The following is a 27,792-nucleotide window of genomic DNA, read 5'->3' as shown; positions in this document are numbered from 1 at the left end:
CCCTCAGTAGGGCTGCACATGTCACCACAGATGCCCAAGCCCATACATTCAGTGTACACAGCATGCCCACTCTGTTGCATACACAAATGCACACTCCCCAAGGGCCACACCCACACAGGTACCAACCCTTCTCCATGCCCTCTGTGCCAGGGGCCCACTTTCAACAAAGGAAAGGTGCCATCCAGTTCTCCCACACGAGCCCCGTCCAGCCTTCCCATAACTCCCCAGCAGACTGCCCAGCCTAGGGCCAGTGCATTCTACCCACAAGTCACTTGCTAGTCCAGCTTCACTATCCCTGCTGTCCCTTGGGAATGTGGCCTTGTACATCCCTGCTCAGAAACTGTTGCTAAGCCACCCACTCACCTCCTGTCACCCAAGCAGGCAGCACAAACTCCAGAGCCCACAGGGCCACCCTCTCGTGGTATTTCTGTGGCATCGTTACATGATCAGACCCAACTACACCATTTTGAGAGGAAGCCAGGTCACATATCACCCTCTTTAATGCTTCTAAACCAAGGAAGCAGTTTTAGAACCACAAGAGCCCTAAACATATCAAGTGCTGCCTGGATTTCAGTTTCCTCCTATTCAAAAAGAAAATAGTCTCACTGTTTCTGGAATTTCATACAAAATGATAAGAACTCAGGGCTTTGTTAGACCCCAAAGATCATCTCGTTCAAAATGCATCTCATGGCTGGGCGCAGTGGCTCATGCCTGTAATGCCAGCATTTGGGAGGCTGAGGTAGGTGGTTACCTGAGGTCAGGAATTTGAGACCACCCTGGCCAATATGATGAAACCCTGTCTCTACTAAAAATACAAAAATTGGCCAGGTGTGGTGGCTCATGCCTGTAATCCCAGCTACTTGGGAAGCTGAGGCAGGGAAAATCACTGGAACCCAGGAGGCAGAGGTTGCAGTGAGCCAAGATAATCCCATTGCACTCCAGCCTGGGTGACAAGTGTAAAACTCTGTCTCAAAAAAAGAAACAAAAACCAAAACAAAACAAAAGGCTGGACGAGGTGGCTCAGGCCCTGCACTTTGGGAGGCTGAGGCGACTGGATCACCAGAGGTCAGGAGTTCAAAACCAGCCTGGCCAACATGATGAAACCCCATCTCCATTAAAAATACAAAAAATTAGTTGGGCAAGGTAGTGGGTGCCTGTAAGCCCAGCTACTCGAGAGCCTGAGGCAGGAGAATCACTTGAAGCAGGTGGAGGGGCAGAGGCTGCAGTGGGCCGAGATCGTGTCACTGCACTCCAACCTAGGCAACAAGAGTGAAACTTTGCCTAAAATTAAAAAAAAAAAATGATTCTCATCAGAGTTTCCAAGGGCTGGCCAGGCCTATGCTTGCATTCCCCTTGAGATGAGATGCTCACTACCTACAGAAGCAGCTGCTTCCACCTAAAATCTGCTTCCTGTAATTTCTACCCACAGCCTGGCTTTGCCCTGGGGAGCCATCCAGTTCACAGCCCCTCACCCTGCTCTTAAGAGCCACGTGGAAATGTGCAGCCACAGTGATGTCTCAGCCTTCTGCCACTTTCAAGCCATGTGACCGTGGTGTACAGCAAGTTCCCCAATCAGTGTTAGCATGTGAAGGGAGAAAACTATTCCCTCAAGCTGGGTTAGGACCCCTTGGGCTCCTACAGCTCTTGGTGCTGCCGACACTGACATGACTGTCCATGTCTTTCTCAGTATCCTGATCTTTGGGACTAGGCCTTTATTTCTAACTCTGTTCCTTTAATTGTCCATCTGTCCATCTGCCCCTCCCCCACTCACATTTCCTGAGCACTTCCTGCACGCCAGACCCTGTCCTGGGCCTTGGGGACACATGGCTGCATTGGATGTGATCCTTGTCCTCAAAGAGCTGTCAGTCTGATGGGAGTGGCAGGCAGAGGCTGACAATAAGAATGCTATGCAATTGGTTCTGTGAGGGGTTGGGATAGCACAGCTTCCAGATTTGTCTTCTAAAGGGCAGGACCATATTTTAGTCCCTGCACAGGGCTGGGCTCAGAAAGGCCCTAATTAATCTGTTGAGAGCATGACTATTGGAAGTACTCCCTGATTAGCAGATACCACCGGCCCCCCATTTTATAGTTGAGCCACAGAGGCCCAGAATGAAGTGACTTTCCACATGAATCCCTGGTACAGCTGGGCCTCAAAACTGGTGCTGTCCCCAGAGCCCTCACCCCACCCTTGACCCTGGCAGAGACCCACCTGCAGGTAATGGTAGGCTAGACCCTGGTGGCAGGATTTGGACTTGAGCAGGCTCTTATCCAAGGTGGCCGAGGTCTTCTGGCAGACCTCGTGGGCATGGCTGAGGGTCAGAGTGGACCAGGAGCCCCGTTTGACATAGTTGGTGTCAGTGCCCACTCCAAGGCTGGGGCAGGTGGCTGGGGGTGCAGGTGGAGGTGGTGGGGCGGTCAGCTCGGTGGTGTTGTTCTTGGTGGTTTTGAGCATGTGCCCGCTGATGGTGTTGTAGGCGTGCATGAAGTAGCGTGGCTGGCTGCGTTCTGGCTGGCGGCCTAGCGTCATCAGCCCGGAGGCTGGGCCACTGCTGCGGAAGGCGCCAGCCTCGCCGTCCAAGTTGTCATCGGAGCTCCACCAGCCTGAGATGTTGGAGCGGCTGCGCCGTTTGGGCTCCCCAGCCTTGGCCCGCTCCTTGCTTTTGGCCCTCCGGCCCTTGCCGTCCTCCATGCCACCCTTCTTGCTGCCATTGCCACCGACCTTGCCCGCTGTGCCCTCCATTGAGGGTGCCTTGGTGAAGAACAGCCGCTGCACTGAGTGGACCAGGTGGCGGATGCGGCCAGGGCTCTCACCACGGGCCTTGGCCTCGCCACGGGGGAACTGGAGGGTGCTGAAGCCATCACGGTGGATGGGCAGCTGCTTCTCAAACTGGTCCAGGAGATTGGCAGGCAGCCGGTTGATCTTGGTAGCCTGGGCATGGCTGGGGAAGGGGCTCTCCTCTGGCACCTCGAAGTGGGAGTTGTAGTGGATGCGGGGAAAGGTGCTGCTGGGCGGGGGCAGCTGGTTGTTAAGGGGAAAGAGGCCATCCCCCGGCAGGGTGTTCTGCCCGGGGAAGCGGGCCTCACGGGCGAAGGCCTCCGTGGGCGACAGCAGGTAGGGGTTGCGGTCGGTCCCTGAAAACAGGGGCTCGTGGGGTGGGTCTAGGCTGTCGGAGAGGTGGCGGGGGCGGCTGTCACCGAGGCCTTTCATGATCCCGGGCCAAGGGCAGGGGCCGTCGCCCTAGCAGGGCGCCCAGGTCGCCTCTCCCGGGCGGCAGCTATCCTGAGGAGAGAAGACAGAGAGCAGTCAGCTGGTCAGCTGGATTGGAGGGGAGGGTGCTGGGAAGGTCAGATGGCAGGGCTGCGAGGGTCTCTGAAGCCAGTCCTCAATGTTGTAGGGCTGAGGTCAGGAGTACACACAGAGGTCTGTGTACTCTTTGTATAAATAAAAAGTTACAACTCAAGCTATCAACCGTTAGACAAACACAATATCTTCCATTCTTCTAGCTTAATAACTGTATCTTCATAACAACCTGGAAAGTCAGGCTCAGAGAGTTCTGGGTCTCCTCTGAATTCCATGATGGAATATGTGGCGGGGGCGCTGCCCACCCTCCACTCTCTTTCTGTTTGACTGTCCCTCATCCTGAGGGGCCACATGCAGGCAAATACCCCAGCCCACATCTCCAAGCTCTGTACACAGGCCCCCAAACAGTCACCCTGGAACCCTAGGATGGTCCCTGTGGCAGTGTCTGCCTCCCTGTACTGGCCCTGGAGGCAGGTTTGGGTCATTTGGGCAGGGAATCCAGGGTGCCCAGTATCCACAGCGGTCTATAGGGGGATGCAGGCAGCTGGTGGGCATGTCCCCGGGGCTCCCGAATTCTCCTTGCCTTATGGGGAAAATCACAGACTTTTAGAGGGCCAGAGAGGCCTTTATTTTTACTTTTTTTAGAGATGGAATCTCACTCTGCTGTCCAGGCTGGAGTGCAGTGGTATGATCTCGTCTCACTGCAACCTCTGCCTCCCAGGTTCAAGTGATTCTCTTGCTTCAGTCTGTCAAGTAGCTGGGATTACAGGTGCCCACCATGCCTGGCTAAGTTCTGTATTTTTAGTAGAGATGGGGTGTCACTATGCTGGCCAAGATGGTCTCGAACTCCTGATCTCAAGTGACCTGCCCACCTTGGCCTCCCAAAGTGCTGGGATTACGGATGTGAGTCACAGCACCCAGACTTTTTTTTTTTTTTTTGAGACAAGGCCACAGACAGCTCACTGCAGTCTTGGTCTCCTGGGCTCAAGCGATCCTCCAGCCTTGGTCTCCCAAAGTGCTGGTAGTATAGCTGTGGGCCACTGTGCCTGGCTAGAGAGGCCTTCCAAAAAGCAGGACCCAGGGCAAGGGCCCACCTCATCCAGGTCTGAGGGCAGTACCGTCCAACTCTTTTTGTTTGTTTGTTTTGAGATGGGGTCTTTCTCTGTTGCCCAGGCTGGAGTGCAGTAGCACGATCTTGGCTCACTGCAACTGCTGCCTCCTGGGTTCAAGCAATTCTCTGCCTCAGCCTTCTGAGTAGCTGAGATTTCAGGCGCCTGCCACCACACCAAGCTAATTATTTGTATTTTTAGTAGAGGCTGGGTTTCACCACTTTGGCTCAGCTGATCTTGAACTCCTGACCTTGTGATCCACCTTCCTTGGCCTCCCAAAGTGCTGGGATTACAGGTGTGAGCCACTGACCCTGGCCCCATCTAACTCTTTAACAGAGGAATTCTTATGGCCAAATGTAAGCCCTCTGCAAAAACCTACTCTGCCCCTCACCAAATGCCTACTGAGTGGGACTGCTGGGCTACGTGCTGAGGGCTTCAGACACCAAAGACACCAACAAGCCCACAGGCCCTTCATTTCCAATCGAGATGAAGCAACAATGGGCTGGAACAGAGCTCTCAGAGTCAGTAATAGGAGCACATTCTCAGGACAAGGCAAGGCCTCACAAGGGGGTGGTATTTAGGTGTTGTGGCTGTGCCTCTGTTTCCCCCGACATAAAATGGGGTAGTTGGACCCATTTCCAGAGTTTTCCAGCCAGGATCATCCTGGAAATACTAGTTCAAAACTTAGGTAAGTCCCTTCCCTTTTCTGGGCCTGGGCCTCAATCTTTCTGTCTACCATGGAGCAGAGGTTAGGGAGCTTTCTAAGCCCCTGGCCCCCACCGGCCCTGTATGTGGGAGTCCCAAGACTTGGTCTGGCCTGAGCCTGGTGTGCCGAGGATTGGCAGAGTCAGCGTGGCTGGAGCAGAGCAAGTGAGGACAAGGCTTATGGAGGGAGGGCTTTCAGAGGGGCTGGATGAAGTCACAGCGCAAAGGCTCTAGCTGACAAGAAGCATGGAGGGCAGAACAATGGCCCCCAAATATGCCCATGACCTTGTCAAAAGGAACTTTGCAGGTGTGGTTATTTTGCAAATGTGATTAAATTAAGGATCTTGAGATGGGGAGACCATCCTGAATTATCTGGGCACAACCTAATCACTCAGTACCTATAAGAAACAGGCATGGGCAGGGCATGGTGGCTCACATCGTAATCCTAGCACTTTTGGAGGCCAAGGCAGGCTGATCAAGTGAGGCCAGGAATTTGAGACCACCCTGGGCAACACAGTGAAACCCCATCTCTACCAAAAAAAAATTAGCTGGGTATGGTGGCATGTGCCTGTAATCCCAGCTACTTGGGAGGCTGAGGCTGCTGGAGAATTGCTTGAACCCAGGAGGTGGAGGTTGCAGTGAGCTGAGATCGTGCCACTGCACTCCAGCCTAAGTAATAGAATGAGACTCTGTCTCAAAACCAAAACAAAAAAAGGAACAGGCATGGCCGGGCACAGTGGCCTGGCTCTGTGTGGCTTTGTGCTGTCTGGTTCTCAGACTGGCACTCTGTCTCACAGGATGTTCTGGAGGTCAGAATCTAAAATGGATTGCAGAACTACATTCTCTCTGGGGGCTCTAGGGGAGAATCCATCTTTTTTTTTTTTTTTTTTTGAGATACAGTCTCATTTTGTTGCCAAGGCTGGTCTCAAGCTCCTGGCCTCAGGCAATCCTCCTGCCTTGGCCTCCTAAAGTGCTAGGATTACAGGTGTGAGCCACCATGCCCAGCCACCTCTGCCAGCCTCTGAAGGCTGCCTGCATTCCTTGGCTCATGTCCCCACATCACTCTAATCTCTGCCTCTGTTAGTACATCTCCTCTGACTCTGACCTTCATGCCTGCTTGTTTGTTTGTTTGCTTATTTATTTATTTTTGAGACAGAGTCTCACTCTCCCGCCCAGGCTGGAGTGCAATGGCGTGGTCTCGGCTCACTGCAACATCCACCTCCCGGGTTCCAGCGATTCTTTTTTCTTCCCCCGCCACCCATCCAAGACGGAGTTTTGCTCTTGTTACCCAGGCTGGAGTGCAATGGCGCGATCTCGGCTCACCACAACCTCCGCCTCCTGGGTTCAGGCAATTCTCCTGCCTCAACCTCCTGAGTAGCTGGGATTATAGGCATGCGCCACGATGCCCAGCTAATTTTTTGTATTTTTAGTAGAGACGGGGTTTCACCATGTTGACCAGGATGGTCTCGATCTCTTGACCTCGTGATCCACCCGCCTCGGCCTCCCAAAGTGCTGGGATTACAGGCTTGAACCACTGCACCCAGCTCCAGCGATTCTTATGCCTCATCCTCCCTAGTAGCTGGGACTACAGGCATGTACCACCATGCCCAGCTATTTTTTGTATATTTAGAAGAGATAGGGTTTCACAGTGTTGACCAGGCTGGTCTCAAACTCCTGACCTCCTGTGATCTGCCCACCTCGGCCTCCCATACTGCTGGGATGATAGATGTGAGCTACCGCTTATGGCCTGCCCAGCCTTTTTTCTTTTTTAAAAAAAATTGAGGAGAAATTAATGTAACATGAAATTTGTCATTTTAAAGTGCACAATTTAGTGACATTTAGTAAGTTCACAATGTTGTGTAATCACTATCTCCATCTACTTCTGAAATATTTTATTTTATTTTATTCTTTTTCTTTCTTTCTATAGGGACAGAGTCTCACTCTGTTGCCCAGACTAGAGTGCAGCAGCGTGATCATGGCTCACTGTAGCCTTGACTTCCTGGGCTCAAGTGTCCTCCCACCTCAGGTTCTGGAGTAGCTGGGATTATAGGTACATGCCACCATGCCCAGTTATTTAGAAAAGACTTTTTTTTTTTTTTTTTTTTTTTTTGTACAGATAGGAGTCTCACTATGTTGCCCAGGTTGGTCTAGAACTCCTGGGCTCAAGCAATGCTCTTGCCTCAGCCTTCCACAGTGCTGGGATTATAGGCATGAACCATTGTGCCCAGCCCTGAAACATTTTCATAACCCCAGAAGAAAACCCCATACCCAATAAGCAGTCATTCCTTATTTTCCCCTCTTCCCAGCTCCTGACAACCACAATCCATAGATACTTTCCATACCTATGAATTTACGTATTTCCCATAGGTTTTACTTTTATTGTAGTAAAATATATGTAAATCAAATTTGCCATGTTAGCCATCTTTAAGTGTACAATTCAGTGGCATTAAAGACACTCACAATGTTGTGTAACTATCACCACCATCTATTTCCAAAACCTTTCCATCATCCCAAACAGAAACTCTGTACCCATTAAGCAAAAACTTTTCTCCTGCTTCCCTAGTACCTAGTAATTTCTTTTCTCTTTCTTTTCCTTTTTTTTTTGAGACAGAATCTTAGACTCTGTCGCCAAGGCTGGAGTGCAGTGGTGTGATCATGGCTTACTGTAACCTCCCCCTCCTGGGTTCAAACGATTCTCCTGTCTTAGCCTCCTGAATAGCTGGGACTACAGGCGCATACCACCATGCCCAATGAATTTTTGTATTTTTAGTAGAGATGGGGTTACACAATGTTGGCCAGGCTGGTCTTGAACTCCTGACGTCAAGAGATCTGCCTGCCTCAGCTCCCAAAGTGCTGGGATTATAGGCGTGAGCCCCTGTGCCCAGCTGCCCCTGGTAACTTCTAACCTACTTTCTGTCTCTCTGAATTTGCCTATGTTAAATTGTTCTCAATATGTGGAATCATATAGCATATGTCATTTTGTGTCTGACCTATTTTATGTAGCATAATGTTTTCTAAGTTCGTTCATGTTGTAGCATGTGTTAGAACTTGTTGTGTAATCATCACCACTATCTATTTCTAAAATCTTTCCATCATCCCAAACAGAAACTCTATACCTATTAAGAAAAAATTTTCCTCCTCTTTCTCCTAGTATCTGGTAATTTCTTTACTTTTTTCTTTTCTTTTGAGACAGAGTCTCAGAGTCTCTGTTTTATGACTGCATAATATTCCATTATGCATATACAGTACATATTGATTAATCCATTCACCTTTGATGGACACTTCGGTTCTTTTCACCTTTTGGCTATTGTGAATAATGTTGCTACAAACAGTAGTGTTCAAGTATCTGTTTGAGTCTCAGTTTTCAATTATTTTAGGTTAATATCCAAGTGGAATTAATTGCTGGATCATATAGTAATTCCATGTTTAATTTTTTTTTTTTTGAGATGGAGTCTTGCTCTTGTTGCCCAGGGTGGAGTGCAATGGCATGATCTTGGCTCACTGCAACCTCCACCTCCTGGGTTCAAGCGATTCTTCTGCCTCAGCCTCCCAAGTAGCTAGGATTACAGGCAACTGCCATCACACCCAGCTATTTTTTGTATTTTTAGCAGAGACAGGGTTTCGCCATGTTGGTCAGACTGGTCTCAAACTCCTGGCCTCATGATCCACCCACCTCAGCCTCTCAAAGTGCTGGGATTACAGGTGTGAGCCACTGCACCCGGCCTCTATGTATAACTTTTTGAGGAACAACCAAACTGTTTTCCATAGCAGCTGTACCATTTTACATTCCCACCAGCAATGTACAGGGGTTCCAATTTTCCCACATCTTGCCAGAACTTATTTCCTTTTTACAAAAATTATAGTCATCTTAGTAGGTGTGAACTGGTATCTCATTGTGGCTTGGATTTGCATTTTCCTGATGACTAATGATGTTGAGCATCTTTTCATGTGCTTATTGGCTGTTTGTGTATCTTCTTTGGAGAAATGTCTATTTAAGTCCTTTGCCCATTTTATAATTGGGTTGTTTGTCATTTTTGTTGTTGAGCTCTAGGAATTCTTTATATATATATATATATATATATATATATATATATATATTCTAGATATTGAACCCTTAGCAGATACATGGTTTGTAAATATTTTCTCCCGTTCTGTCTCTAGGGGTTTCGGTAGTGTTTTTCTCCTTTTCCAGGACTGGCCACTTACTCACTCTTTCCTTCCTTATGAGCACTGATGGCCTCCCTTCCCCCCAGCATCCCCTGGCCTGTGAGCACCATAAAGAAAAGGAGTCCAAGGCCAGGCGTGGTGGCTCATGCCTGTAATCCCTTGAGAGGCCAAGGTGGGCAGATTACTTGAGGTCAGAAGTTCGAGACCACCCTGGCCAATATGGCGAAACTCCGTGTCTACTAAAAAATAAAAAAATTAGCTGGACATGGTGGCTTGCCCCTATAATAATTCCAGCTACTTGGGAGGCAGAGGCAAGAGAATCATTTGAATCTGGGAGGTGGAGGACGCAATGAGCTGAGATTGTGCCACTGCACTCCAATCAACCAACCAACCAACCAGGAGTCCATGTACTCTAACTTTCCTGAGAGCAGGGGCTGGTTCTCATCTGTGGGCAGAGGAATGAGAATGGCTCTGGAAATGGATGCACAGTGGATGCTGTGGTGGCCACCCAGGTCCCCCCTGCACTGGGCACTCACACCCCCAGCTGCCAAGAACATTGGCTGCTGACAATTTACAGCCAAGTTCCTGCTAGGAGCTGCTCAAGCTGCCTCATCCAAGATGCCAGACTCGGATCTCTGTTTCCTTGACATCTCGCCCTGGAAGTCTGACAGGTCCAAGACAGAGCACTCAATTTCCTGTCTACCCTGACCTGCTCCACCCACAGTCTGTCCTTACGCTCCTTCCTCAGGGGCACCCTGCATCCAATAACCGGTCAGTGTTTGGGTACCAAGGTGTGGCTCCCTTGCCCCAGTTCAGAACAACCCTAAAGGGCCCTCCCAGTTCCAGAGCTCCCCATGGGATTCGTTGAGGCCTCTGTTGTGCTGTATCAAAGTTCAACTCTTCCTTCTGCCCAATCCTGTCCCTTCACCTGTTACAGGTGTTCCGAAAAGATTTCCGAGGAAACTTCTGCATGGAAACCTGAGTCTGTTTCCTGGGGAAGCTGATCTGAGACAGGACAGAACTGGATTCTACCCATTTCCCTCCTCACTGCAGGACACTTGGTGATTCAGTCATTCCTCCTGAGCCTCAGTTTCCTCTTCTATAACATGGGGATAACAATCCTTACTTTTTTTTTTTTTTGAGATGGAGTCTTGCTCTGTTGGCCAGGCTGGAGTGCAGTGGTGCAATCTCAGCTCACTGCAACCTCCGCCTCCCAGGTTCAAGCAATTTTTCTGCCTCAGCCTCTCTAATACCTGGGATTACAGGTGCCTACCACCACTCCCGGCTAATTTTTATATTTTTAGTAGAGATGGGGTTTCACCATTGGCCAGGCTGGTCTCAAACTCCTGACCTTAAGTGATCCGCCTGCCTTAGCCTCCCAAAGTGCTAGGATTACAAGCATGAGCTGCTGTGCCTGGCTCCTTGGATTTAAATTCTAATGCTATTTATTTGCTGTGACCTCAAACTGGTCCCTTCCCCCTTCTGTGCCTCAGTTTCCTCCTCTGGGCAGGTGGGGTTTTGAGTGAGGATGGTCTGAGTGTCTGGTCACCCTGACTCCTCTGAGCTCCCTTGGTCAGGGTTCCTGGCCCACTGGGTGCCAGACCCTCAGCCACCCAACATCCAGGGTGGAAGGATCCTTAGTTTGGGGAGGTCTTAAAATAGGCAGGCCTTGCCTTTGCAGGGGGAAGCAGCTGGCTGCCTCAAGCTGTCTCTGTCAATGAGCTATACTTAGGCCCATCCAGGTGCCCATAATTACTGCTCATTAATATAAGCCTCATTGCCCTCATGGAAACATGGAGGGCCCAGCAAAGCTGCTGCCTCCCTGGGAACTTCCCTGCTCCACCATGCGTCTGTGTCTGCAGCTGCTAGCCCCACATACCAGAGCAGGACCTCCCTGCCCTACCTCACCTCATCGTGGTGCCATAGTGGGCCTGTGAGCATGGGAGAGCTAATTAGGGACAAGGCCAGGAACAGGACCCAGCATGGCTCTTCCTGATGCAAAACTTGCCTGACTGCATCATTCCCTTAAACCAAAACCTTCTGTGAATCCTTCTTCCCGCCCCCAAGTCCACCCTGCTTGGTGTGGCAATCAAGACCCTCACTGATCTAACCCTAAACCCTTTTTCATTACCAATCCCATTTCCTTTCTTCACAGCCCTTCCCTTTAACCAGCCCGGATCCCTTACAATTCCCCATTCATATCTTCTATATTTGCTGCTACCAGAAAGCCTACTTCTGTCTAAGGTTGCATTAACAGAGGTAGAGAGTCTACGTGAGGGGAGGGGTGGTCCTACTCAACGCTGAGTTAGGTATTGAAGGCTTAGAAATGAAGTGAGGTCAGCCAGGCAAGGTGGTGCATGCCTGTAATCCCAGCACTTTGGGAGGCTGAAGCAGGCAGATCACGAGGTCAGGAGTTCAAGACCAGCCTGACCAACATGATGAAACCCTGTCTCTATTTAAAAAAAAAATTAAAAAAATAAAAGAAAAAAAAAGAAACGAAGTGAGGTGGAATGGCCAAACATTCTGGGGCTGTATAGAGCAGTCCATGGAGGACACAGCCTCTGCCTTAGACCTCTGAAGGGATGATGTATGGAAGGGGAAGGATGAGTTCTGTGGGGGCCCCCAAGGCCTTGCTGCTGCCTGGGTAGGGTGAAGGTAGAGTGGCTGCTGTGTTGAGCCATGGCTTTGTCTCTGGGCACCGTTCCCACACTCCTCCCACACCTCTCATACCTGCTCCAGCTCTTGCTGGCTTCTCTCCTCTGATGTCTAAATGCTAGAGGACCTGGGTGCTCTTTGCCTCGCTCTAACACACCCTCTCCCATACTGATTTCATCCTGACTCGTGGCTTTAACCACCACCTATCTGACAACTCTTGAATTTACATCTTCCGCCCAATCTCTCTCTTAGACACCAGACTCGGATCTCTAACTGCCTCCTCGACATCTTGCCCTGGATGTATGACAGGTCCAAGACAGAACGCTCCATCTTTCACCCACTCTGACCTGCTCCGCCCACAGTCTGCCCAACTCCACTCAAGACAGCAGCACCCTCAGAAGCCGGAAAGTACTCTTGAGTCCTCTTTCACTACCTCTGCATCCCATTCAACAGCACATAGTTTAAAAACAAGTCTCCCTTCCACATCTCCCCAGAGTTCTTCCACTTACCTACCACCTCCACAGCCCTGCCCCAGGCCAAGTCCCCACTGTCTCTCACTCAGATGACTGCTGTTCAGGTCCTTTCAAAGACTCCCATGGCCCTTGGACTAAAACCTAGTCTTTTTTTTTTTCTGGAGACAGAGTTTCACTCTTATTGCCCAGGCTGGAGTGCAATGGCGCAATCTTGGCTCACCGTAACCTCCACCACCTCGGTTTCAAGCAGTTCTCCTGCCTCAGCCTCCCAAATAGATGGGATTACAGGTATGCACCACCACACCTAGCTAATTTTGTATTGTTAGTAGAGACAGGGTTTCTCCATGTTGGTCGGGCTGGTCTTGAACTCCCGACCTCTGGTTATCCACCTGCCTTGGCCTCCCAAAGTGCTGGGATTACAGGCGTGAGCCACCATGTTCGCCTTTTTTCTTTTCTTTTCTTTTCTTTTTTTTTTTGAGACAGATTTTCGTTCTGTCGCCAGGGCTAGCATGCAGCAGTGCAATCCTGGCTCACTGCAACCTCTGCCTCCCAGGTTCAAGCGATTCTCCTGTCTCAGCCTCCCAAATAATTGGGATTAAAAGTGCATGTGCTACCACGCCCAGCTAATGTTTTTGTATTCTTCGTAGAGACAGAGTTTCACCATGTTGACCAGGCTGATCTCAAACTCCTGACTTCAGGCCATGGCTTCCAACAAAAAATATGGATCATCTCAACCTGAACCTGCCTTGGCCTTCCAAAGTGCTAGGACTGCAGTCGTGAGCCACCACACCAGCCCCTAGTCTTCTTTTTTGTTCTTTTGTTGTTACCATTATTTTTTTGGAGACAGAGTCTTGCCCTGTCGCCCAGGCTGGAGTGCAGTGGCACCATCTCGGCTCACTGCAACCTCCGCATCCCGGGTTTAAGCGATTCTCCTGCCTCAGCCTCCCAAGCTGGGATTACAGGCACCCACCACCACGCCTGGCTATTTTCTTGTATTTTTAGTAGAGACAAGATTTCACCATGTTAGCCAGGCTGGTCTCAATCTCCAGACCTTGTGATCCGCCTGCCTCGGCCTCCCAAAGTGCTGGGATTACAGGCGTGAGCCACCGCGCCCAGCCTGCCTTCTTTATTAGTATTATTTTTTGAAATAGGGTCTTGCTGTGTGTGTGTGTGTGTTCCCCATCCCCACCCCCCGTCGGCCGGAATGCAGTTCATGGCTCACTGAGGCTTGAACTCCTGGGCTCAAGTGATCCGTCTGGTTGTCCTCTCAAAGTGCTGGGATTACAGGTGTGGGCCACCATGACAGGCCTAAAAACCAGTCGTCTTCTGGCTTTCCCCCTGCCCCTCTTCCCTTGGGTCTTCATTCTGTTCTTGGGACATGGATGGTTTGCTCCTGCTTTTGCCCTGCCTGCTCCAGCTGCCTGGAGTGCTCTTTCCTCCTGGGTCCACACAATGCCCCCTCACTTCATTCAGGGCTCAGCTCGCAGGCTCCCTCCACTGAGAGGTGATCCCTAACCACACCATCCAAAGCAGCTCCTCACCTGCCAGCCCCTCTCTGCTGTCTCACCTGGATGGATGCCCAAAGCAGCTTGTGGGCTGGAACAGCAAGGACAGACTGTGTTTCTGCCACTGCTATGCCACCAGCATCCAGCACAGGGCCTGGATGTTCATAAAAATTGTGTTGAATGGAAGAGTGGTGGAAGGCTTGGGCGCGCCAAGAAACGATGCAGAAAGTGAGGCGGCTACAGGGTAGTAAGCTTTCCATTCAAGCCAATCAGGCTAGCGGAGAGAGCCGTGTGTGATCCTTTTTGAGTGCTTACTGTGTACCAGGTGCTTCACATATGTGAGTTCGTTTAATCCTCACTACAACTCCTCCTGATGGGAATACCGCAGCCACCATGGCAGCCAGCCTCCAAGATACACCCTAGCGGTCCCCATCTCCCGGAGTCCCATCCTTGTGTATCCCCCTCTCAACATGAGCAGAGTTGATCTGTGTCACCAAAAGGACATTGTGGAGATGAATGAGTGTGACCTCTGAGGCTAGGTCAGGAAGGACACTGCAGCTTCTGCTTTGCTCCCTTGGAGAAGTTAGCCGAATGTTGTGAGGACACTCAAGTAGTCCTAAGAAGGCCATGTGGAAGGAATGAGGCTTTCTGCTAAGCGCCAGCACTAACTTGCCAGCCCTGTGAGTAAGCCACCTTAGAAGGGGACCCTCCAGCCCCAGTTAGGACTTCAGATGGTGGCAGTCCCAGGTGACACCTTGACTGTATCTCATGAAAGTCCCTGAGCCGGCAACTGATTCCTGACCCCTAGAAGGTCTGTGAGATGATACAAATTTATTGTTAGAAACCATGGCCAAGTTTTGGGGTGATTTGCTATGCAGAAATAGGTCACCGAAGGCTAAGTGTGGTGGCTCACGCCTGTAATCCCAGCATTTTGGGCTGAACAGGAAGATCACTTGAAGCCAGGAGTTCAAAACCAGCCTGGGCAACATAACAAGACCCCATCTCTACAAAATAAAGCATAAATAAGCTGAATGTGGTGGCACACAGATGTAGTCCCAGCTGTTCAGAAGGCTGAGGGGAGAGGATTGCTTGAGCCCGGGAGGTCAAGACTGCCGTGAGCCATGATTTTGCCACTGCCCTCCAATCTAGTTGACAAGAGGGAGACCCTAGCTCAAAAAGAAATAGGTCATGAATTCACCCATGTTAGAGGAGAAGTGGCAGCTCGATGGCTGAAGTCACCTCGCTAGGCCCCACGTCCAAGAGAGGGTGGTGCTGGGTACAAATCTGAGTCTGATCGTTGAGTCCACATTCCATGGCCCTGCCCACCAGGCTGAGTTGAGATTCCGGGATTCTTTTAATCTCAGACAGTTTCCTAATCCTGATGTGTTCAAGGTCTGAATTGTTTCCAGCCTAAGTTCGTGTCCATAGCACTGTCTGAAAAGCGTGACATTCAATCAACCACTTGTTTGGTCAACAAGATAGCAGGCCATGGCTGCTGGAGACACATAATGACACTGCTCCCACCTTGGGTCCCTCCTCCACTTGAAGGCAACCATGAGAAGTGAATTTCTGGGCCCATCCTGACAGTGAACTCTGAACACAGGGCCCAGGATGTGGATGCCACAGCTCCCCAGGGGCTTGGGGCTAGGTAGGGAAAGGGCTGCTTACTCAGCCTCTCTGTGACCCCACCCCATGGAAACCTGCCTGGCCTCAGCTGAGACTATGGGTCACAGAGGCTCCATACACAGCACTCATCTTTGTGTGGTAGAAACAGAAAGGTAAGAAAGCACAGACCTAAGAACTGAAGGCTTCTAGACCCTCAGAACAAAGAGACTACAGAGATGGAACCAGAGTTGTCCTTTTAAAACCTCAAATGAGGCGGGGTGCGGTGGCTCACACCTGTAATCCCAGCACTTTGGGAGGCTGAGTCGGGCGGATCACGAGGTCAAGAGATCGAGACCATCCTGGCCAACATGGGGAAACCCCGTCTCTACTGAAAATACAAAAATTATCCAGGCATGGTGGCACACACCTGTAGTCCCAGCTACTCGGGAGGCTGAGGCGGAAAGATCAATTGAACCCAGGAGGCGGAGTGAGCCGAGACTGCGCCACTGCGCTCCAGCCTGGCGACAGAGCAAGACTCTGTCTCAGGAAAAAAACAAACAAGTAAACAAAAAAGAACAACCAAATGGGCTGAGCCCACTCACACTTTGGGAGGCTGAGGTGAGCAGATCACAAGATCAGGATTTTGAGACCAGCCTGGCCAACATACTGAAATGCTGTCTCTACTGAAAATACAAAAAATTAGCTGGGCCTGATGGTGGGTGCCTGTAATCCCAGCTACTTGGGAGGCTGAGGCAGGAGAATTGCTGGAACCAGTAGGTGGAGGTTGCAGTGAACCAAGATCGTGCCATTGCACTCCAGCCTGGGTGACAAGAGTGAGATTTCATCTCTAAATAAATAAATAAATAAATAAAAATTTAAAAACAAGTGAGGCCGGGCACAGTGGCTCACACTTGTAATCCTAGCACTTTGGGAGGCCAAGGCGGGTGGATCACCTGAGGTCAGGAGTTCAAGACCAGCCTGGCCAACATGTTGAAACTTTGTCTCTACTAAAAATACAAAAATTAGCCAGACGTGGTGGCACTCCCTCTGCTGGCCTCAGGGGAGGCTGAGTACGAGCCCGCCCTTGCAGGTAGTGTATATGTACATGCAGCATGGAGGCTGGGAATGTGGCTCTGGAACCAGCCTCCTCGAGTTTGAATCCTAGTGCTGACATTTACTTGCTGTGTGACCTTGAGCCACTTGCTTAACCTTCCTGAGCCCCAGTGTCCTCAAAGGGTTGTTGGGAGAAATCAATGAGTTAACACAGTCAGATGGCTCTCGGCACAGCAGCTGGCATACAGCAAATACACAAGTACTGCTGTTACTAATCCTAACAATGAGACACACTTACAAGAGGAGGTCAGGGTGTTAGAGGAAGTGTGGTCTCTACAGCCAGACAGTGCTGGGCACTGTCTCTGTTTAGCCATCTAGAAGTTCAGAGAGGGACTGAGATTTGGCCCAGTCACACAGCATATTGGTGGCAGCTGCAATTTGTACCCAGACCTCTGGACTCCTAGGCCGGGATCTCTGGAGAGTTTTTTTTTTTGTTTTTTGTTTTGTTTTGTTTTGTTTTTTTTTTTTGAGACAAGAGACTCCCTGTCACTCAGGCTGGAGTGCAGTGGCACAACCTTGGCTCACAGCAACCTCTACCTCCAGGTTCAAGCAATTCTCATGCCTCCACCTCCCAAGTAGCTGCTATTACAGGCATGTGCCACCATGCTTGGCTAATTTTTTTATTTTTAGTAAAGATGGGGTTTTACCATGTTGGTCAGGCTGGTCTCAAACTCCTGGCCTCAGGTGATCCACCTGCCTTGGCCTCCCAAAGTGCTGGGATTATAAGTATGAGCCACTGCACCCGGCCCTCTCTGGAGGTTTTGAACCAACAAAGGTTGGGTGTATTCCGGGCTGTGAGCTCTTTCTGCATGGCCCTCATCTCTCCTTGTATTCCCTGAGCACAACTGTCTAGACCTGCTCTAGACATATGATTAAAATTAAATAGAATTAAATTTAAAATATCAGTTGCATTTGCCACATTTCAAGTGCTCAGTGTCCACAAATGGCTAGTGGCCACCCTGTAGACAGTGCAGATACAGACCATTTCCATCAGCACAGACAGTTCTCCCTAGGCAGCACTGGCCTAGAACTTGATCATTGCATGTCAGTGTTCTCCATGAGGCTTACATGAAACTGGAGGGGGACAGGACCAGGGCCTCTGCCCTCCAGAGCCCCCATGGAATACTCTCTAAAGCCTGTGGGTTGTGGGATGTCACTCAGCCCTAAACCTGTCATGTCTGGTCCAACTCTCTCATGCTCCACTTTGCTAACTGGGCTCAGGCATGGGCTGACACTTCCCAAGGTCACACAGCAGGTAGAGGCTGCCGAGGGCTCATTTCTCCTGACTCTGAGCTTTCTGCATACTCAGGCTGGAGAATCAGCAGCCTGGCCACGCTTGGCAGAGGTGCTGGTCAAGAGAAATGAGTTTTTGCTGATGAATTAATACCAAAAACCACTGTGGGATGGACATTCCTGGGGCCTTGCAGAAGAGCTGGTGAGGGACAGCTGCAGGGTGGGCACCGGTCAGTCCTACAGACACCTCTCCAGGTCACCAATCGGACAACTCTAGGGCTGGGAAGGGGTCCAGGGCAGGCACTGATCTTTCCCCCTTCCCATTCCAGCATGGTCTGGATGGACCTTGATCACCCCCTTGGCTGCCATTTTCAAGCAGTATTTATTGTGCTTGTCGGGGCTGGGACCGCAGTGCTGGCTAACTCACCTTGTGACCTCAGGCAAGTCGCCTTTTCCATCTCAGTTTTCTCCATTGAAACTGGAGATGATTATCCCAAAGGTGTGGGGCTCTTGTGAGGGGAAAATAGGACCAGCTGGATGGCAATACGCTTGTAAACCAGGCATCCCTAAAGGGAGAAGAGAACAGGTCTGGACCTTATCTGACTTGGGTACAAATCCCATTCCACATCTTCTTCATGGTGTGACCCTATGCAGGTCAGCTGACCTCTCTGAGCCTTGGTTTCTTAACCTGGGAAGCATGTATCAGACATTTCACTGCCATACAATGGAATATTACTCTGCCGTAAGAAGGAATGACGTCTGATCCATGCCTCAGCAGGGATGAACCTCCAAAACATGCTAAGTGAAAGAAGCCAGATGCAAAAGCCATGTAAGGTAGGACTCCCTTTATATGAAATGCCCAGAACAGGCAAATCGATAGGAACTAAAAGTGAATTAGTAGTTGCCAGGGGATGGGAAGACAGAGGAATTGGGAGTGACTACTCCAGGGGTGATGAAAGAGTTCTGGAGTAAGGCTGAGTGTGGTGGCTCATGCCTGTAATCCCAGCACTTTGAGAGGCTGAGGTGGGTGGATCATCTGAAGCTGGGAGTTCCAGACCAGCCTGGTTAACATGACGAAATCCTGTCTCTACTAAAAATACAAAAAAAATAGCTGGGCATGGTGGCACATGCCTGTAATCCCAGCTACTCGGAAGCCTGAGGCACGAGAATTGCTTAAACCCAGGAGGCAGAGGTTGCAGTGAGCCAAGATCATACCACTGTACTCCAGCCTGGGTGACAGAGTGAGACTCTGTCTCAGAAAAAAAAAAAAAAAAAAGTTCTGGAATAAACTGGAATAAACAGTGGTCATGGCTGTACAGCACTGTGAATATACTTAATGCCACTGAATTATGACTCTACAATGGTTTAAATGGCCAATTTAAAAAAAAATTTTAACTTAGGAAAAAATTTAAGATTTAATCCCACCTGTCATATTAAAACAGCCAATTTTATATGTGTTCTACCTCAATTTTAAAAAGCATTTCACCTGGAGGATATATCTGTAAGCTCAAGTACGAGTGTGTACAGAGAATACCCCGTAAGGGTTCTAGTAGGTGCTCAATAAAGAGGAGCTGTGGTTGTTACAGGAACTCCCAAAACTCTTGTGAATCAAGACCTTTTCAGAGCTTACTGATCAACTGCTTCCTACATACACATAAGCACTTTGTTTGGATGATCTTTTTGAATCCTCAAATCAGCCCTATGAAGGAGGTCTCATTGTTGGTCCCATTTTTTTTGAGACGGAGTTTCGCTCTTGTTACCCAGGCTAGAGTGCAATGGCGCGATCTCAGCTGACCGCAACCTCCGCCTCCTGGGTTCAGGCAATTCTCCTGCCTCAACCTTCTGTGTAGCTGGGATTACAGGCACGTGCCACCATGCCCAGCTAATGTTTTTTGTATTTTTAGTAGAGACGGGGTTTCACCATGTTGACCAAGATGGTCTCAATCTCTTGACCTTGTGATCCACCCGCCTCGGCCTCCCAAAATACTGGGATTACAGGCTTGAGCCACCGCGCCCGGCCTGTTGGTCCCATTTTATAGAGAGAGAACAGGCACAGAGAGAAATGATTTTTACAAGGTCACACAGGTGTCAGAGCTGGAATTTGAACCCAGGCAGTTTCGCTCCAGAGCCCATGCCACCAATGAGCTTCCTGTGCTGCTTCTCAGCTCTCAGGAGACAATGTCCAGTTGGCCACCACCTCACAGAACCCTGAACCTGGGCCATGCTCAGGGGACACAGCCTCTAACCGTGGGGTCACCAAAACCTTCCTCTGACGGGCTGGGAGATGACTCTTAGGGGAGGGCTGTGCAAAGGCTGTCCATGCTGCCCTGCCCTCCAGCCCCAAAACTCTGTGTGAGGCAGGCAGATTCTGGAGACCACCTGCCTTGGCCTGTTTCATTCCGGCCCCCGCTGGGGAACCATCCTAAAAGGTCATGCTAGCAAACAGCAGAACAAAATGGTCAGAATGCAGTGACTGCCAGCACATTTAATTTAATTCTTCCAACATTTATGGGGCCTGCTCTGTGACTCAGATGGTCCCAGCCCTTAAAGAGCTTGTGGACAAGGGCAGGAGGCAGAAATAACACACAGCACTTGGACAATACATAAAAATAAATCCCAGAGTGTTGAAGCCAGGATGTGCAGTCCAGTGAAGAGAGCGATTAATACTCACGGGGGCACCAGGAAGGGTCCCCAAAGGAGGTGGCATTTCAGCCAAATCTCTGAGGACAGGTAAGATTTCAACAGACAAAAGTACAGAGAAGAGCATTTCATAAAAGGGGATAAGCAGAGACAAAATCATGGCCAAAGGTGAGGAATTCAGGGAGTGCTGGAGACAGCAAACTGTCCATGTGGTGGGCCTGGGCTTTGAGGGGGACAAGGAATCAGATGCCTGGGCTCAGATCATGGAGGGCCTTGATGCCCCCTACCCCTCTAGGAACTCTGATTTAAACTATAGGCCATCACCCATCAAAATAGAGGAGACCCCCAAAGGCCATGGGTGCCAGCAATTCTACTTCCAGGAATTAGGAGCAGTCTTGCCTTACGCACATAGGAAATAATGGGTGTGTGGGGCCTTTCCTGTCGTATGATTTGTATTAGCAGAGGCCCGAAAACATCCGAAATGTCTCTCTGTGAGGAGACCAGGTAAATGATAACCCAGCACACTATGGAATACTACACAGCTGTCAAAAAGAATAAGGCAGCACTGAATGTACTGGCATGGAAAGCTCTCCAAAGGTACTGTGAAGTGAAAACAGAAAGGGGCAGAACAGGGTTAGGGCATCTGTCTTGATTTGGGTTCTCTGAGAAGCAGACACTTAGATAGGAATTTGAATCTAAGGCTGGGCTCACATCTGTAATCCCAGCACTTCGGGAGGCCGAGGTGGGTGGATCACCTGAGGTCAGGAGTTTGAGACCAGCCTGGCCGATATGTTGAAACCCCATTTCTACTAAAGATACAAAAATTAGCCAGGGGTGGTGGCCTGTGCCTGTAGTCCCAGCTACTTGGAGGCTGAGGCAAAAGAATTGTTTGAACCCAGGAGGCAGAGGTTGCAGTGAGCCGAGATCATGCCACTGCGTTTCAACCTGGACAATAGAACAAGACTGTGTCTCAAAAAACCAAAACAAAACAAAACGAAAAAAGAATCTGAATCTATTTGGGAGGTGATCTCAGGAAGTACAGTGTGGGACTGGGGACACAAGGAGAGCCAATGAAGGCTGCGCAACCTCGCTGTGGGCACCCAGGCTCAACCCAGGTAGGAAATCTGCTGATAAGGTTTGGATGTTTGTCCCTTCCAAATATCATGTTGGAATGTCATCCCCAGTGTTGGAGGTGGGGGTCTGGTGGGAGGTGTTTGGATCATGGGGGCAGATCCCTTATGAATAGCTTAGCACCATTGCCGTGGTGATGAGTGAATTCTCACTCTGGTAGTACACTGGAGATCTGGTTGTTTAAAAGGGTTTGGCACCTCCCCTAACCCCCTTGTTCCCTCTCTTGCCATGTGACACTGCCTGCTCTCCCTTCACCTTGAGCCATTTGTAAGCTTCCTGAGGCCCTCACCAGAAGCAGATTTTGGAGCTATGCCTGTATACCTTGCAGAACTGTGAGCCAATTAAACACCGCCCCCCCCCTTTTTTTTGCGACGGAGTCTTGCTCTGTCATCCAGGCTGGAGTGCAGTGGCAAGATCTCAGCTCACTGCAACCTCTGCCTCCTGGGTTCCAGTGATTCTACTGCCTTAGCCTCCTGAGTAGCTGGGATTAGAGGTGCACACCAACACATCAGGCTAATTTTTGTGTTTTTAGTAGAGATGGGGTTTCACCATGTTGTTGAGGCTGGTCTCAAACTCCTGACCTCCTGATCTGCCTGCCTCGGCCTCCCAAAGTGCTGGGATTACAGATATGAGCCACCATACATGGCCTAAAGCTCTTTTCTTGATACATTACTCAGCCTCAGCTATTTCTTTATAGTAATACAAAACTGGACTAACACAACGACACTTCAGGTGGAACACATATCTCAGAGTTATCCCATGGAGGGGCGAGGGAGCTGGGGTATATATTCTCCACTTCCTTCTGCAATGGCTGAGGGCTGCCCCTGGGGGAATGAACACCCCAGCACTTCCACCCTCCCAATGCAGGCTGAAAGAAAGCCCTCAACTGGAGAAATGCAGGTTTTTCCAGAAGGAAGTGGTTGGCATAAACCAAACTGAGCTTGAGGTGGTAGAGGCAGGGCACCGACAGTGTCTGCTATAGTGTGTGGCTACTAATCCTCTAAAAGAGGGAGCAAAAGAATATTATTCCTGTTTGCTTATCAGTGGAAGGGTACCCAAGAAACTAGGAACAGGAACAGGGTAGATGGAAGAAAGGGTAGGCCTTTTTATTATGTTTCTTTTTTCTTTTTTGAGACAGAATCATGTTCTGTTGCGCAGGCTGGAGTGCAGTGGCATGATCTTGGCTCACTGTAACCTCTGCTTTCTGAGTTCAAGCAATTCTCCTGCCTCAGCCTCCCTAGTAGCTGGGATTACAGGTGCACGCCACCATGACCAGCTAATATTTGTATTTTTTGTAGTGATGGGTTTTGCCAGGCTGGTCTCGAACTCCTGACCTCAGGCGATCTTCCCACCCACCTCTGCCTCCCTAAGTGCTAGGATGATAAGTGTGAGACACCGTGCCCGGCTTATGTTTCTTTAGAGTTAAAAAAAAGTCTTTTTTGCCGGGCGCGGTGGCTCAAGCCTGTAATCCCAGCACTTTGGGAGGCCGAGGCGGGCGGATCACGAGGTCAAGAGATCGAGACCATCCTGGTCAACATAGTGAAACCCCGTCTCCATTAAAAATACAAAAAATTAGCTGGGCATGGTGGGGCCTGCCTGTAATTCCAGCTACTCAGGAGGCTGAGGCAGGAGAATTGGTTGAACCCAGGAGGCGGAGGTTGCGGTGAGCTGAGATCGCACCATTGCACTCCAGCCTGGGTAACAAGAGCGAAACTCCGTCTCAAAAAAAAAAAAAAAAAAAGTCTTTTTTAAAAAATATACTTTTAAGTTCTGGGATACATTTAAAAAAAAATTAGTCTTTTAGGTTGGGTGTGGTGGCTCACGCCTGTAACCCAGCACTTTGTGAGGCCGAGTCCAGGAGTTGGAGACCAGGAGTTCAAGGCCAGCCTGGCCAACATGGCAAAACCCCGCCTCTACTAAAAATACAAAAAAATTAGCTGGGCATGGCTGCATATGCCCGTAATCCCAACTATTTGGAAGACTGAGGCGTAAGAATTGCTTGAACCCGGGAGGCGGAAATTGCAGTGAGCCGAAATGGTGCCACCATACTCCAGCCTGGGCGACAGAGCGAGATTCTGTCTCAAAAAAAAAAAAAAAAAAAAGCCTTTTATTTGGCAATAGTTTTAGATTATTCTAGGTTGCAGATAGTACAGAGAGTTCTTGTACAACCCTCACCTGGTTTCCTCCAATGTTAACATTTTACATAACAATGGTACATTTGTCGAAATCAAGATATTAACATTGGTGCATTACTATTAACTAAACTCCAGACTTTATTCAGATTTCATCATTTCCATTAACATCCTTTTTCTGTTTCAGGATCCAACTGAGCATGCCACATTGCATTTAGTCATTAGAATTTTAATCATATGAATATATTATCTATTGCAAAAATTTATTTTAAAATATAATAAGCTGCAGGCTTCTGGGAGTCCTCAAAGGTTTCCCAGCAGGCATGATCTGACTGGGGGTTACCGGATGGCACCTCAGGGCTAGACACCTGGGGAAAGGTGAGCCCAGGCTGTGCAAAGAGTGCACAGCGGCTCCTTACTCTGAGGCTTCCCCCAGCACAGGTATTGGCTGGTCCCTCTTCCCGCAAAGGCAATGGAAGGATGAAACCTGTGGCAGAGGCTGCTGGAGCTGCCTACTGCAAATGCTTGTGACTGCCTATAGGAACAAGCTCAGCTTGGACATGGGCCAAGCAGGAAGTATCCAGGAGACGATGCCCAAAGAAGCGGCCCTCACCCAATGACGGATGGGGAGCTGGTGGATAAACAAACCTCCCTCCTGCTTGGTCCTTGGGTGCAGATAACTCTGAGTTGTATATTCTGCTTGGTCCTCCAGGGGTCCCCAGAGGAGCTGAGCCCAGCTGTCCACAGGGATAACTGCCTGGATAATAATCCTTGCCCTACTCCCTGTTCTTTCCTTCCTCACTCCCCTACCATGGTTTCTGGGGATTATCTCCCAAACAAACTCCCTGAAATCCTTGTCTCAGGGTCTCCAAGAAAACTCAAAACTAAGATAAAACCCAAGCCCCTTGGCCTGGCCCCTAAGTCCGACCCTACCCAGATCCCCACGTCTCCTTCCTCACCAGCTTCCCACCTGGAAGCCATACACAAAGGGCCCTTTGGAGCTCCCGAACACATTCTGATGTCCCCAACTTCAATGACTTTGCTGGGATTCGAGCCCAGGCTGCCTAAGTCCAGAGTCCATGCTCTCAACCACTCTCCACATCTTCCTAACTCCAACCACATTCTCCTTGACTGAAGGGCCCCCCTGGTTCCCTTGCATCCCTGGCATTCAAGGCCTTTGGCAACCTGCCCCTGCCCACTTCTGCAGCAGCATCTCTAGCCCACACCATTTACTCTTCCCAGGACACGCTGCCTCCCGGCTTGTGTTCCCTCTGCCTTGACTGGCCTTCTCCTCCCGCCAAGTCTGCAGCAAGGCCCAGTGCATGTACCACCTCCTCCGGAGGCCCTCCCTGACTTGTTCCTCAACTGTTCCTCAACTGACCACAGCCGGTTGCCATATCCTCTGTCTGGAATGGTCTCCCTTTCCTTGATTGCCAAGGGAACACCAACTCATCTCCGTGGCCAGGCCTAAATTCCCTTTCTTCTGACTCTCGGTGGGTACATGGTGCTCAAGTCACCCTTCCAGCAACTCTGGTCTTCTCTCCCACACTCTGTGAGCTCCTTGAGGGGAAATACATGTCTGAGTCATGTCTGTATGCCCAGCTCAGAGCCCGGTATGCAGCAGGTGCTAAATAAAAGCCTGGTGAATGAATGAATGAACAATGCAGGAAGAAGTCAATGACCATTTAGAATCACATTTGAGAGGGGAACACCACAACACAGCTAACCATTTGAGAAGGTCAACTGTGCTCCAGCCCCAATGCAATCATGGGTCACTGCAGCCTTAAACTCTGGCCTCAAGTGATCCCCCCACCTCAGCCTCCTGAGGAGCTGGGACCACAGGAAGTGCCACAACACCCTGCTAATTTTTTCACTTTTGTAGAGATGGGGTTTTTGCTATGTTGTCCTGGCTGGTCTCAAACTCCTGGCCTCAAGTGATCCTGCCCCCTGGGCCTCCCAAAGGATATTATTACTTCTGATTGAAAGATGAGGAAACTGAGGCTCTAACTCCTCTGGTAAGTAGCAGAGCTAGGCTATGAACCTGGGTCTGTTGGACTCCTGAAGACTTCCCACTGTCCCCCAGACCCCTACTCTAGAAAACTGGGCACAGCCTAATCTCTGGGCCCCTAACTTGCTATATAATCTGAGGCTGGACCCTACTCATCTTTGGGCTTTTGTTTCCCTGTCTGTGCAATATAGGGGTTGGCTACAAAAGGGGCCTTTAAGGTATCTTACAGCTCACACAGTCTAGGATTCCAGGATCTGGCAGCCCACTGCCCTGGGTGAAGGGGTCTTGCCCTGTCCCTTCCTCACTTGGGGATGGGAAGTGGGGGTTGGACATAGAACTTTTTAGTTGCAAAGCTGTGTTCTAGCGTTGGGAACCATCCACAGTATCCAAACATGCTGCTATGAGCTGCACCCCCACTTTAAAGAGGGGCATCAACAACTGATGGGCTAGTCCCCAGGAGGTCCCCACAGGTGCTCTGTCACCCTTTCCAGCCCTGTGACCAAGACACGCAGAGCATCTGTGCCTTGCAGAGCAGAGATGATTCACCCAGCATGACTTCAAGGGTGAATTTTTCACTGCCATTCAACTCGCCACCAATGTGAGGGGTTGAATGGGTAGAAAAGGGGGGCTGAACTCTCTCCTTATGGCCCCAGCTTCCAACAGCCAGTGCCGCAGTTGGAGCCTGCAGCTCCAGCATCCCAGTATTGGTGGCACCAATACTTTCCTTGGATCACTGCCTCAGCACCTTTGAAGACGTATTACTGCACCCCAGAGGCTGCTCTTACTTTGGGCCCTGCTCTTGGGGACCAGCTGGCAGGGTTCTTTGGTCTCCCCTTCCTAGAGGTCCCCAGCCTGGAGTCCAGGTGGGCCTGGATGTCCTAACATGGGTGTGTCACCGTTGGGGTACCCTCCATGCCCTCCTCTACTCCCCATTTACAGGCACCAGGTCCTTCTAAAGTGGCAGCACCCAACACCCTAACCCAGTCCTGGCTCCCATCCCCATGTTCTCTGCATGGCTGGAACCTGCTCCAGCCTCCCTGCCCCATCCACCATCATTATTAAAATAGCACACGCCAGGATGTGTTCAAAGAATAGTAAGTATCCCTCCCACCTAGGCGCCCCATGTGTACTCCCTGGAATTTCTCATGTGGTCTGCCAGAAATGTCCCAGCCTCCCTCGCATGTGTACATAATACTTAGAATAACTAACACTTACACTGCCTCATGATGCATCAGACTCCGTTCTAAGCACTTTACGTCTGTTAACTCACTTTCACCCCCAACAGCCCCTTGAGACAGTTGGCTGCTAGCAGCATCTCCATTTTGCTGATGAGGAAACTGAGATACTGAGAATAAGTAACTTGCCCAAGGTCATGGAGTTGGGATTTGAACCAGGCCATCTAAGTCCAGAGTCCATACTTTTAACCACTATCCACATCTTCCTGACGCCAGTCTCCTCTTCCTTGACTAAAGGGCCTCCCCTGGCTGCCCTGCATCCCTGGTATTCAAGGCTTTTGGCAACCTGCCCCCATTCACTTCTGCGGCAGCATCTCCAGCCCATGCCATTTACTCTTCCCAGGACACACTCCCTCCAGGCTGTTTGTGTGTTCCCTCTGCCTTGATTGGCCTTCTCCTCCCCTGGGTCTGCAGCAAGGCCCAGTGCACACTCCACCTCCTCCAGAGGCCCTCCTGGCCCTCCCTGGACTACTCCTCAACTACCCTCTCAACTGTAGCCACCTCCCTCCAGGAGATCCTGAACCATGCAGAGGCTGCTAGATCATCTGTACTCTGAGCTGGAATGAGGGTCCCTATGGGACTGGGGGGCTCTGCACAAGCTGCAATGGCAGCTTACTCATTTTTGTCTCTGCTTCATTCGTTCATTCATCTATCCAACAGATATTTGTAAACATCTCCTATGGGATAGGCCAGTGCTCGCTATGAGATCTATCTTGTGGGGAGGACTGACGTCACGCACAGGAATACCATCTATGCATGCCCGTCCTCTCTGCTCCCCCC

At 50.1% G+C, this 27,792-nt stretch overlaps 1 protein-coding gene across 6 annotated transcripts in view; it reads right to left on the bottom strand.

Moving 5' to 3' along the window:
* DLGAP4 (DLG associated protein 4) overlaps positions 1–27,792 on the bottom strand; it is a 224,318-nt gene that overhangs the window by 100,986 nt on the left and 95,540 nt on the right. For 5 of the 6 annotated variants that reach the window (XM_039479562.2, XM_039479560.2, XM_039479563.2 and 2 more), the window contains one exon: positions 2,210–3,280. In XM_039479562.2, coding sequence (XP_039335496.1) covers positions 2,210–3,208 — 999 coding nt within the window. In that variant the 5' untranslated portion in view covers positions 3,209–3,280. Of the gene's footprint in view, positions 1–2,209; positions 3,281–18,293; positions 18,433–27,792 lie in introns of all 6 variants that reach the window. The other variant, XM_074406485.1, reaches the window with a different exon arrangement.

Source organism: Saimiri boliviensis, chromosome 9 (genome assembly GCF_048565385.1).
Source record: "Saimiri boliviensis isolate mSaiBol1 chromosome 9, mSaiBol1.pri, whole genome shotgun sequence".
Classification (NCBI taxonomy): domain Eukaryota; kingdom Metazoa; phylum Chordata; class Mammalia; order Primates; family Cebidae; genus Saimiri; species Saimiri boliviensis.
This window is presented reverse-complemented; position numbering and strand designations above follow the sequence as displayed.